This window comes from Gastrolobium bilobum, unplaced genomic scaffold (genome assembly GCF_033153095.1).
Source record: "Gastrolobium bilobum isolate Gb01-03AN ecotype WA unplaced genomic scaffold, APGP_CSIRO_Gbil_v1 utg488802, whole genome shotgun sequence".
NCBI classification, from domain to species: Eukaryota; Viridiplantae; Streptophyta; class Magnoliopsida; order Fabales; family Fabaceae; genus Gastrolobium; species Gastrolobium bilobum.
In genome coordinates this window covers 5,041-16,656 of record NW_026895537.1, presented here as the reverse complement: position 1 = coordinate 16,656, position 11,616 = coordinate 5,041, and the positions used below count along the sequence as shown (strand labels likewise).

Sequence of the window (11,616 nt, the reverse complement as noted above, 5' to 3'; positions counted from 1 at the left end):
TTTGTTAGCCTTTGGTTCAGTTGCGTATTGCTAAGGGCTAAGTCCACCATAAATTGCAACCTCTCCCAGAAACAATTGTTATGAGCTATAATGAATAATTTGTGTTATGATAGTTGTCAAGAAAATGGTGCAATTGGTTATTTATTGAGTTGAAAATTAAATATTTCCTTTTTTCCTTTGTTGATTTATGGAAGTTTTTCAGGATGAAAAGGAATAAAAAATTGTTCTAAGCTAGATTTGACAATGGGAAACTTTTCACGACGAGAATAATAAAGAACTAGGCAACGGCCTTAGGACAAAGACATACATTTCATGAATAGTTTATAGACGTAAAAATTAATTTATTAGTTTTTAATATGTACAAAAAGACTTAGGATGAGAGGCTACAGAAAAATGCATGGACAAAATAATCTGCATTGCATTCTCCTTCAAGTTCGCTCCTCAATAATCTCCTTTATTTGCTATTGTTTTTTTTTTTTTTTTGTAATAAAGATATTTGCTATTGTTTTTACCTCATGGAAACATGCTGCAAATGTCATGAACTCGTAAAGATCCTTGCTGTTAACGAAACTCATATCTTGAGAATTACTGGCTTCTAACCCCAATTAGAAGTGTTATAATAAACACTCGATGATCAATAATTATAAGCCCCAATAAAATTATATGAAACCGTAGTTGTATTTTGGGGTAGAACTCTGAATCATGCTGGAAGTAAATTACTTTAAAATTTTCATATTCTACAATATCAGTATCCCCACACACAAAAAATGCCAAAAGACTGGATGGATCCATAGTATTAACAAACCTCAAGTTGGGGTCAAAGGCTGCATCATTTATCAATTAATAATGTGGAATGAAAAAAGAGAAAAAAAAAAACCCAACTCTATCATGAGAAAATATGATTGGTCCTTGCGAAATCCTCAAGAAAGGAAGAATGGCTATTTTCTATGGTGAAACTTAATTCTAATCAAGTGCAACGAATTGTAAAATAATTTCAAAACTCATGTGGCCATAATCAAAAAAATGGGTTACTCTTGGAGAAGTTAAAAATGATAAATTTGCATAGAACCTTCATAAGCCATTAGCGTAAATGAAAATGACATATGCATTCCAATGTTCACAAAGTTTCCTCTTTTTGTGCACGAGAATGAAAAATCAAGATAGCCACATCACCCAACTCTAAAAAATCTAGAATTAATCCAGCACTTTTTGAGAGCCTAACTTGTAAATTCAATAGCATGAACTCAAAATCATAATTTCTTTTCTCATTATTTTTCTTAATACCCTCGAAGCCTTGTGACACCGACTCCAGCTCACAAAAGAGGCCGATGCTCGTGGAGAGGTTCAGAGAGAGTAGATTGAAGTAGGATTGATGGTTGAGATCGAGTGTAAGATTAAAACTCTTACACTAGTATAAGATGATTCTGTCACTATATATATATATATATATATATATATATATATATATATATATATATAGGGTTAGTTCATTCGGGCATGTTTTAGAATTGAAGTTTTAAACTTTTCTCAAATATAGAAATTTTTTAATATGATCCAGGACCACCATGATCATAGACCAATTTTTTTCTTCCTTCTCTTTACTCAACCTTTTTTTCTTTTTCTCTCACCTCAATCTTACCAAAAATATTTTCTCTCGGAGCACATAAACTTCGCTCCCAAATATAATACTAAGAATGATTAAATATATATTTTTATTATTATTTATTTAATTTTCTAACATCAACTAAGCTATCAGGATTAATAATAAAGAAATATAAGTGTGATGTTGTTTGATAAACAAAATGCTTCCCGCAAAACCTTCGAAAAATAGTGAGGCCCGCATGGTGTTGTGTCTTGTGCATAAGAGAAGAGTTTCGTACAAGAGGAGACTCAAAATACCCTAGGTAATATCACTAAGAAGTTATAATTATATTTAATTAGTACTTTTTATTTTCATTCTTATTGTTTTATTTTCACTGCTATCTCTGATACATCTTCGTTAATTAATAATTTGTTATTTCCCACAAATAAATTTTATTTCTTATATATATAAAAATACGTGAAATTTATATTTTTTTATCTCTCTATTCTTATTATATAACCTCATATAAAATCTATATATAAAAAATAATTTTATTTTTTATAACATACAAATATTAATTCCTTAATTAATACCATTACCTATGTCATGCCGGAATTATTTTAACTAAAACAGATAATTATGCCCGAATGCGATGATTAACGTGAGTTAGCCACGTTGACTGAGATAGCAACGTGCCGCAGTTCAATTACAGTGACTGGTTTGAAAAACGGAATATAATAAGAAGCAAGAAGGTAGAAAAGAAGCATTTGAGTGCAGTGGTGAACTGAACTGAATGGTGAGTGAGTTCGAGTGTTAGTGATGGGGTTCAGATCACAAGTCCTTCGTATCTTGTTTCTCATCTTCTTCATCATCACTCCCTCTTCACTTTCTCAGTCTAACCAGGTCACTTCCCTCTCCCTCTCTCTCTCTCTCTCTCTCTCTCTCTCTTTTCTCTTTTGAGTTGACTTTCACTGAATTCATTTGCTTTACTTGTTCTAGGTTTTCTTAGAGTTAGATTTTCGATTATTTTAAGCATTTAACTAGTGATGATCATTACTGAACTGATATTTTTATTTCATCTTTGTCTTCTGGAATTCATTCTTTTCGTTTTTGAACGATTCAGTTTTGTGATGCTGGAATTGGATATGGAGACTCCACGTGTGGAACTGGAATTCCATCATCGAAGCTGTTGATCAAGGGGGGCACGGTCGTCAATTCTCACCACCAACAGGTTGCTGATGTTTATGTGGAGGATGGAATCATTGTTGCTGTCAATCCTGATATCGGGGTATTCTTTTTATTATTATTTTTCATTTTTCTTCATAGCTTAGCTCCACCAACACTCCTTTTTCTATTGATTTTATTGTTTTCTGTTTTTGCTGCTGCTGTTTACTAGATCATATGTTTGCTGCTGTAGGCATGCTTTGATGGCATTTATATATGCTTTATGCTTGACGATATATTATTTCATGTTAACTGCCTTTTTTCAGTGAGGTTGCTCTTTTTGGCGCCTCTAGAGAAGTGCTTTCTAGCACATTGAGTTTCTCTTACTTTCTGCTTTGTTCCTTGTGTAATTTCCACTGGCAGGTTGGAGACGACGTGACTGTGATAGATGCCACTGGCAAGTTTGTCATGCCAGGTTAGGCCTTAAAATTTCTATCTAACACCTATAAAATAGTTCACTAGTTAATATCTACACGTAAACTGCAGAGATGCATCAGGTCCTGCTAGAATGAATGCGATAGATGTAAGATCAGCACACATAAGATCATGGGATGATACAGATCTGTCTAGTCTTTTTCAATCTACTTCAAAATCTTGTGTAAACCAAAATTTTGGTCCTAAATTAGGAACTTGATGCACTGGATTATTCTGTTACACGCCTACACCATAGGAAATTGGAAAATCACCTTGATGATATCACTTGCTGTATGCATGGAAGTGAGTTAATATTAAATTCCATCACCTTGAGTTCCAAGTTTTTTTTTTTTTTTCATATAGTGTGAGCTGACTATTGGAATTCCTACTTATGCCCTTTGCTCTTGTTTGATCCACTGTCAATGTTGTTGTTTTAGTCTCCTCTAGTCCTGGCCTGGATATTTTCACAGTATTTGGGTGTGAGACTAGTCCTGTTTGGTGTACTGAGACTCATTGTTAAATTCCTTTCAACCTACTTTGGCATCAAACTATTTTTTTTGTTTTTTAATCTTACCTGACAGACTATGAATGCATCTTTTCGTTAACTGGCAGGGGGCATTGATCCTCATACCCACCTAGAGTTTGGGTTTATGGATTATGTAATGATAGATGACTTCTTCAGTGGTCAGGCTGCAGCATTAGCTGGTGGGACAACAATGCACATTGACTTTGTTATACCAGTTGATGGGAGTTTAACAGCTGGTTTTGAAGCCTATGAAAAGAAGGCAAAGAAGGCTTGCATGGATTATGGTTTCCATATGGCTATTACCAAATGGGACGAAACTGTTTCAAGAGAAATGGAGCTCATGGTCAAGGAGAAAGGTTATACTTTTTTTACTTGTTGCGTTCTGATAATTTGGTTGATCATTCAGAAATAAACCTTTGGATGAGTTCTGAGGAATTTATTTTGGGTAGTACATCTATGTTTTCCAATTGCAGGTATCAACTCTTTTAAGTTTTTCATGGCATACAAAGGAGCTCTTATGATCAATGATGAGCTTCTTCTGGAAGGATTTAAAAAGTGCAAGTCCCTCGGTGCCTTAGCCATGGTCCATGCAGAAAATGGAGATGCTGTGTATGAAGGGCAAAAAAAAATGATAGAACTTGGAATAACTGGTCCTGAGGGGCATGCTCTTTCAAGGCCTGCAGTGGTAAATTCTCAATTTTTTCTTCTATAAAGAATCTACAGAATAATGGAATGCAAATGTTAACCACTGTCTGGTTTCATTTTACCCTCTTCATTGTCTTAACAAGGTATAGCATAGATGATTTTCACTTCTCATTTTTCAACCTTCCCTTTTCACCCCTGCCAAGTGCAGTTTCAGTAGGCTTCTGCATAGTTTATTGAATGTAGGTCCAGTTACTTGAGCCAAATTAACTGTTTTTAGCTGCTGGTGTCAAAATTTGCATACTTCTAACCACCCTAGTTTGACATTTATTGTGCTCAGTTTTTCATCTTTTTTGATGAACCACATTTAGTTGTTAGATTGATTACTTGTTTTGTATTTGTATATTCTGTGATTACTGTAAAGTCTAAATATCTGTCTATGCGTGATTTATAGAACATTTCCCTATTTGACTTGGGTACCTGCGTAGTTGGAAGGAGAGGCAACTGCTCGTGCTATTCGCTTAGCAGATTTTGTTAACACTCCTTTATATGTGGTTCATGTAATGAGCATTGATGCAATGGAAGAAATTGCAAAGGCCCGGAAATCAGGTTCTTAACTTTAATCCTTTAGTTTTATTCTTAATTTTCATTAATGTGTTCCACAGTAACAATGCATTCGTTGAGAGTAGACAATTGCAACTTATAAAGATAAGAAATCCTTTGAAGAAAAGCTAATACTTTTGCATAACAACATTCTTATTTTATGTGGAAAAAATGCTAAAAGAAGACTTGTACTTGAATTGATAACAGCCAAAAATCGGTTAACTTGAGAACAATTTATAATTCCACTCTTGTGCTGTACTATATTATTTTATCTTTTCTGCCGTAAGTGCAGAAAACACAGGGCAACTCAAATAACTTGAACTTAATTGAGAGTCTGAGACTTAATTGCTGCTTGTGATGTGATTATTTTGGGGGGATACTGTTTAAGGTTGCTTGTGTTCCTTTTCCTCTGTATTTTTTGTATTCAAGAGGCAAGAGCTTGCCAAGGAAGATTCCATTTCTGATATGGAGAAGACTGGGTTGCCTTGCTGCTTTTTTCTTGCCTGATTCATTGTTTTGTACTTTTCTGATTTAGAGGATTACTTATCCTCTCCCTAGTTGTATTTTCCCTCTTTTCATTCTACCCTGAAAAAAGATAAAACAGTTTCCCAAGCCTAATCCCAGATCTTTTGCAATTGAAAGGATATAAGAATTTAGGATAAAAATTTGATATTTATTGTTAATCTATTTTTCTTGTGAATGTGGATAGGTGATGACCATATAAGTTTGAAATTACTGCAGCAATTGCTATTAGTGGTGCACTCTCTAGTCTCTTTAGAATAGTATTTAGGGATGACAATCATGACCAAATGATGGTAGCTCAGTTGGCGCATGGGAGCTGAGCATATAAGTTTGATATTCATTGTTAATCTATTTTTCTTCTGAAGTGTCTAGGTGATGACCATATAAGTTTGAAATTACTGCAGCAATTGCTATTAGTGGAGCTCTATCTAGTCTCTTTAGAATAGTATTTAGGGATGACAATCATGACCAAATGATGGTAGCTTAGTTGGCGCATGGAAGCTGAGCAGATGGGGGTGAGAGCATGTGTTCGATCCTCCCCAGTATCATCTTTGGGAGGGGTTTAAAGCCTTAATTCTGGACCCGTCCCGAACAGGATTGCCTCCCGTGGAGAATACCTGTGATTTATTCAAAAAAAAGGGATGACAATCATGCTTGTTTTGTTCTATGACCACTGCCCCCATTTATATTTTTTTTTCACATCTCCATGATGAATTAAAGTATACTTTATGATGGAAATTAAATTCTTTCTGGCCATAAAGATTGATTCAGTTTTCCAATCATGTTTCATCCTTATTTTCATGTTTTTACACTTGTTCACATTAGCTTATGTTCAGAACTGGAGTGCAATAAACCAATCACAATAAAAAAGAGATTGGGATGGAAGATCCTTTTTTTTTTCCTGGTTCATGTGTTTCAGTAGTGACATTTTAAGTTTTATTGATAATTTAGTTTTAGTGATCTCTCCTCCTTGTTTTTAAACTGCAGAACAGAGGATAAGTTTATCTGTTTCCACTGTGACATTTGAAGTTTTTCTGCTTCCTGATAGATTTAGTGGGGTCACCTGTTTGTTTTCATACTGCAGGACAAAGGGTAATCGGAGAACCTATCGTCTCTGGGTTAGCCCTTGATGAATCTTGGCTTTGGCATCCTGACTTTGAGACTGCAGCAAGGCAAGTGCCTTCACTTGTTTCATTGTTTTTTGTAGTCGTTATTCTTTGCTGTCTCCAGTTTTAAGAATGTAAGCCATATTCATTCTCATGATTCAGGTATGTCATGAGTCCCCCTATTAGGAAGCGAGGACATGATAAGGCCCTTCAAGCTGCCCTTTCAACAGGAGTATTACAGGTTTCACATTATAAGTCAGACTTAGGTTCAGTTTTAAAGATGAGGATTTGAGTAAGGGACGAATCCAGGAATTGACCATTGAAGGGTCCAAAATCATAAAGGATATTTAAATGAGAAAATCTTAGTTCCAATGTTAAATGTTTCATGCGTTTAGTGAAGTGAGCACAATGTTATTTAATATGATAAATTTCATCTATGATTGAAATAATCTCAAGTTTTCCAACAAAGAAATGAAAGATAATTTTGTACCATGGTTGTTAAATCCTCCTAGTCTTTTGCCGGGGATTGTTTAATATGCTATATAGTATATACGCATCCAGGTTTGCACTAAATTTTTTTTCCATTTCATTGATGTGAATATATTGAAGCTTCCTTTTTTAAATTTTCTCTTTTTACTAATCTGTGTCTCTTTTAGAATAAAAAATCTGCTCTAAATGTGTTGGCCTATAAAATACAAACTTACCAACCCAATTAGTATTTTGATTTAATTACAATATGAGCTAACAAAACAAAGGGGAGCCTTGTTGTCTTGGCAAAACAGTTGGTGTTGTCACCATGTGACCGGAGATCACAGATTTGAATCATGTAATCAACCTCTTTCAAATGTAAAGGAAGGTTACCTACTATAAACCTACACAATGGATCTGACTCCTCCCTAGACTGTGTGTGTGGCGGGAGCTATAGTGCACCATGTTGTCCTTTTATGAGCTAACAAAGCATAAATAGTGATTGTAGAGGCTATTTTGATTTTACTTGAATTTATACTATCTATAATAGAAAATGAAACCATGGTTGGGGGAACAAGGCTCCTGCTTGGCCCCCCTCCATCCGTCCTTGGTTTAAGGAAGTAGTTAGGATGGTCTCAGACTCTCAGGCATACATGCATCCTAGCACTTTTGATTATTTCTGATCTCTGAATTGTCTATGCCCTGAGCCCAATTTTATTCTCTTTACTGAGATCGTTCATTTGACCAAAAGATACCTTTTACTAATTTGCAGCTGGTAGGAACCGATCATTGTACCTTTAATTCCACCCAGAAAGCTCATGGAATTGATGACTTCCGGAAAATTCCTAATGGTGTCAATGGTAATCACATGATGGTCCTGGATATTTGTGGCCTAAATATATTCTGGTTGATTTTGAAATGTTTCATTACTAATGTGCATTGCAACCTGAAATCTGTAGGTATTGAAGAAAGGATGCATGTGGTATGGGATACCATGGTGGTAAGATAATCAATTTCCCACTTAGCCCTCCCTTTCTTGTTAGGTTGGGGTAAATCCATGAAACAGCCTCCTTGCAATTATGCAAGGGTAAGACTGTATATAAAGATTGTCCTCGCCCCACTCTTGTTAGTCAGGATTTAATGGGGAGTGGTTTTATATCTCACAGGAATCTGGCCAAATCTCTGTCACTGACTATGTCCGGTTGACAAGCACTGAATGGTATGTTTTCTGTTAATCAAAGTAAAAATTGGCATCCAGTTCTTATGGCAATAAGGGGAATTCAGAGTATTTTATTATTTTTATTTTAATTACAAAGCTGTTGCTAAAGATGCAAAAAGTATTAATGATGTTTTTTTATTTCTACAACCACTTCAGTGCTAGAATCTTCAATGTATATCCAAGGAAAGGAGCTATTCTTCCAGGATCTGATGCAGATATTATCATCCTCAATCCAAATTCAAGCTTCGAGATAACTGCAAAGTCCCACCACTCCAGACTGGATACAAATGTCTACGAGGGAAGGAGAGGAAAGGTACTGATTTAACTATAATCCGGTCCATCTAGGGATTGAAGTTAATTAACCGCTTACTGTCAAAATTAGTACTACACGAATCTCCTTGTTTTGGTATGGACTTTCACTTAAGTTTTTTTTTTTTAGAACAAATTTTTGGATAGTACCAGCCCCCATGCTCAAGTCATAGGTATAGAAGTGGTATATTGTAAAATAAGAATTGGGAGATATAGTCCGTTTCAATTAAAATGCTTTTCATTGATGTTATTATATTGAGTTCTGAATTAGGTAGGGCACATTGGTTTTGCATTTGGCCCAACACTAGGGTTAATGGCTTAACATTAGACTGCTAGAAGTCATTCCAGCCTTAGGAAGATGACTAATTTATTATTTTATAATTTCTGTCTTATTCTATGGGTTATTAATGGATCATCTCATTGTTACATACTTACATGAGGTTATGTGAGATAATCTTGGTCATCCGTACACAAATCAATGATTATTATTTCTTCTTTCTTTATCCTAATGTGCTCTCCATAACCATTGATATGTCTACGGATAATCGAGATCGTCTCACATGAGTGAATCAATTCCCATCAATGAGAAGAATAAGTTATTCTTAAAAACTAGCACTGCCTTTGGAATTGCAGATGCACTGCACTACAAATAACTTTTGAGTGGGCTAATTGTGACTTCTTTTCCTAAAGCATATCTCTGGGCTTTGGTTTTCTCTCTCTCTCTCCATCCCTCTCTGGGCTTTGAGTCTCTCACCACTTTTTACTTGATTTGTTCATGTTGTGTTCTTTAACTTGGTTTCCTATGGCTCCATTCAACATGTGCTTGTTTGTATATTTTTCAATAATTGAAGCATTGTCGTGTAATATCAAGATTCAAAGTTTTTTTATTTATTTATTTTGCAGGGTAAAATTGAAGTGACCATAGCAGGAGGAAGAGTTGTTTGGGAAAATAATCAACTGAAGGTTGCTCCTGGTACTGGGAGATACATACAAATGCCACCTTTTAGTTATCTGTTTGATGGAATGGACAAGAAGGATGCCGATTATCTAAGCTCTCTTCAAGCCCCAGTAAAGCGAGCCAAATCTACCACTTGAAATTTTTTAGGTTCCTTCTTTAGTAAAATTTCAACATTTTACTAGGTAAAAAACACAGAAGTATGTTAATCCAGTTTTCCTTTCAAAAATAAAGAAAAATATGTATAATATTGTACCGAAGAGCATCGCATGTATATCATAATAGATATATTTCGTGTTACCTTTTGCACTGATGTAATGTACATTGCTGCTTAGATTGTGTTAAAAGTAATTAGAGAAAGAGACAATAGCTCCAATAAGATACTGTACAATATGTAGCATACTCAAAATTCTCTCTAATATATTTTCTTTGATTTAGTTAGACGGTCTCTTATAATCTTTATTCCAATAATTTGCACCAATGTCCATCATTGAAAAGTATGAGCTCAATGCCTTTTTTATGATGGCAATTTTCATCTTATCAACGTATAAAAACAAAATAAGAAATTCTTCAGTCGTATATCTTTTAATAAATATGCAATTGTCGGTTTCAGTCTTTTTAAATTTTTACTCTGACTTGAATTTCTTATACCACTTTCGATATGTTTGTTCCAAGTCATATAAGCTCTTTTTCAATCGGCAAATCATGTCTTCTTTGCTTGGTGCTTAGAACCTTTCATGTTGTTTCATATATATTTCTTTTTCCATATCATTATCAAGGAATTTGACTTTTGATTTTTTTTCTTATAAATTTTTTTTCATTGTTGAAGTTTTTGTAAAAATTTATTTGAACAAACTTCTGTTTATAAGATAAAGAGGGAAAAAAAAAAAAAAACCCCTTCAAACTCGCACTTATTCTACTTATTATGTGGCTTGAGCTTTATTCTGCGTATATGTTTGCTACTGTGCTGTTTTGAAAACAACGAAGAAGCTGCGTAGTGTGAGTCTCTGCATTTGTTTATAGGATTTGTTTTTCTCACGTAAAACAAACTCTTCTTACACACATCATACAAAGGTATATCACTCATTTTTTTGTTTTTTATTTTTTTAAATAAATAAGTCCACACTTAATGTATCTATAACATGAGATTAAAATTCTCCTATTTATTTTCCCTTTGTTTATTCACGCAAATTCTGATAAGTGTGGTGTTTTCCATGCTTATCTTCTCGCTACATGTATTTTTTAAAGTACATAATTTAGACGCGGCCCTGCTATTTGATAGTTATCCTTCTCCAATTTTCTTTTGGGAATTTCAATATATATATTCTCCAATTTTAACTTACACTGGTGTAAAATGATCCTTACTTATACTGGTGTAAAATGATCCTGACTGGTCAGTCAGGATCATTTTACACCAGTGTAAGTTACACTCTTAATCTTATTCGTTGATCCCTTTTATATCTAAGGACTCAAATTTTTTAGTAATGTGAGCCATTAAATACAAATGAATCAATGGTCAAGATTGAATGTAAGACTTCTGATTCTTACATCAGCGTAAGAATATCCTACCCATATATATATAGGCAGGATACACCAGTGTAAGAATTTTAATCTTACACTCTATCTGAACCATCAATCTTACTTCAATCAAACGGTAGGAGATTAAGGAGAAAAAGTAAGCACGTAACCCATTTACTCTCCCCTGATTTCAATTTTTTTTTTTCTTTGACGTTGCAGCTTCTCCACATAACACAAACTCTTCCACCCCACCATCGCTCCTCCCCTCAACCTCCTTGTCGCCTCCGCTTTCGTATCGGCCTCTTTCGCGAGCTAGAGTCAGTGCCAAAATGGCACCTGACCCCTTTTTCTTTTCCATAATTTTATTTCTCTTTGTTTTTTCCTTTGAGTTGTAGCTTCTCCACACCCACCATCGTCCCCCCCAACCCACCCCCCAAACTTGGGTTTCTGGGTTTTCAAAAAAACCCTTGATTCTGTTAGAATATTAGATTTTTTGAAACTGGGGTGACAGAGCTATTGTAGCTTGTC

At 34.7% G+C, this 11,616-nt stretch overlaps 1 protein-coding gene across 1 annotated transcript; it reads left to right on the top strand.

Moving 5' to 3' along the window:
* Positions 1-2,348: 2,348 nt before the first annotated feature.
* Positions 2,349-10,011, top strand: LOC133315674 (dihydropyrimidinase-like). The gene is made up of 13 exons (XM_061517345.1): positions 2,349-2,485; positions 2,706-2,870; positions 3,170-3,221; positions 3,833-4,102; positions 4,220-4,431; positions 4,877-4,997; positions 6,598-6,685; positions 6,782-6,860; positions 7,860-7,947; positions 8,047-8,087; positions 8,254-8,306; positions 8,463-8,619; positions 9,519-10,011. The coding sequence occupies exons 1-13, from the start codon at positions 2,402-2,404 to the stop codon at positions 9,708-9,710; spliced, it is 1,602 nt and encodes a 533-aa protein (XP_061373329.1). The 5' UTR covers positions 2,349-2,401; the 3' UTR covers positions 9,711-10,011.
* The last annotated feature ends 1,605 nt before the right edge of the window (positions 10,012-11,616 follow it).

Excerpts from the sequence above, each read along its gene's own strand:
- LOC133315674 (XM_061517345.1), top strand. The coding sequence starts at position 2,402 with ATGGGGTTCAGATCACAAGTCCTTCGTATCTTGTTTCTCATCTTCTTC. Across the intron at positions 4,432-4,876 it reads CTCTTTCAAGGCCTGCAGTG|TTGGAAGGAGAGGCAACTGC; the intron begins GTAAATTCTCAA and ends GTACCTGCGTAG. Across the intron at positions 4,998-6,597 it reads TGCAAAGGCCCGGAAATCAG|GACAAAGGGTAATCGGAGAA; the intron begins GTTCTTAACTTT and ends TTCATACTGCAG.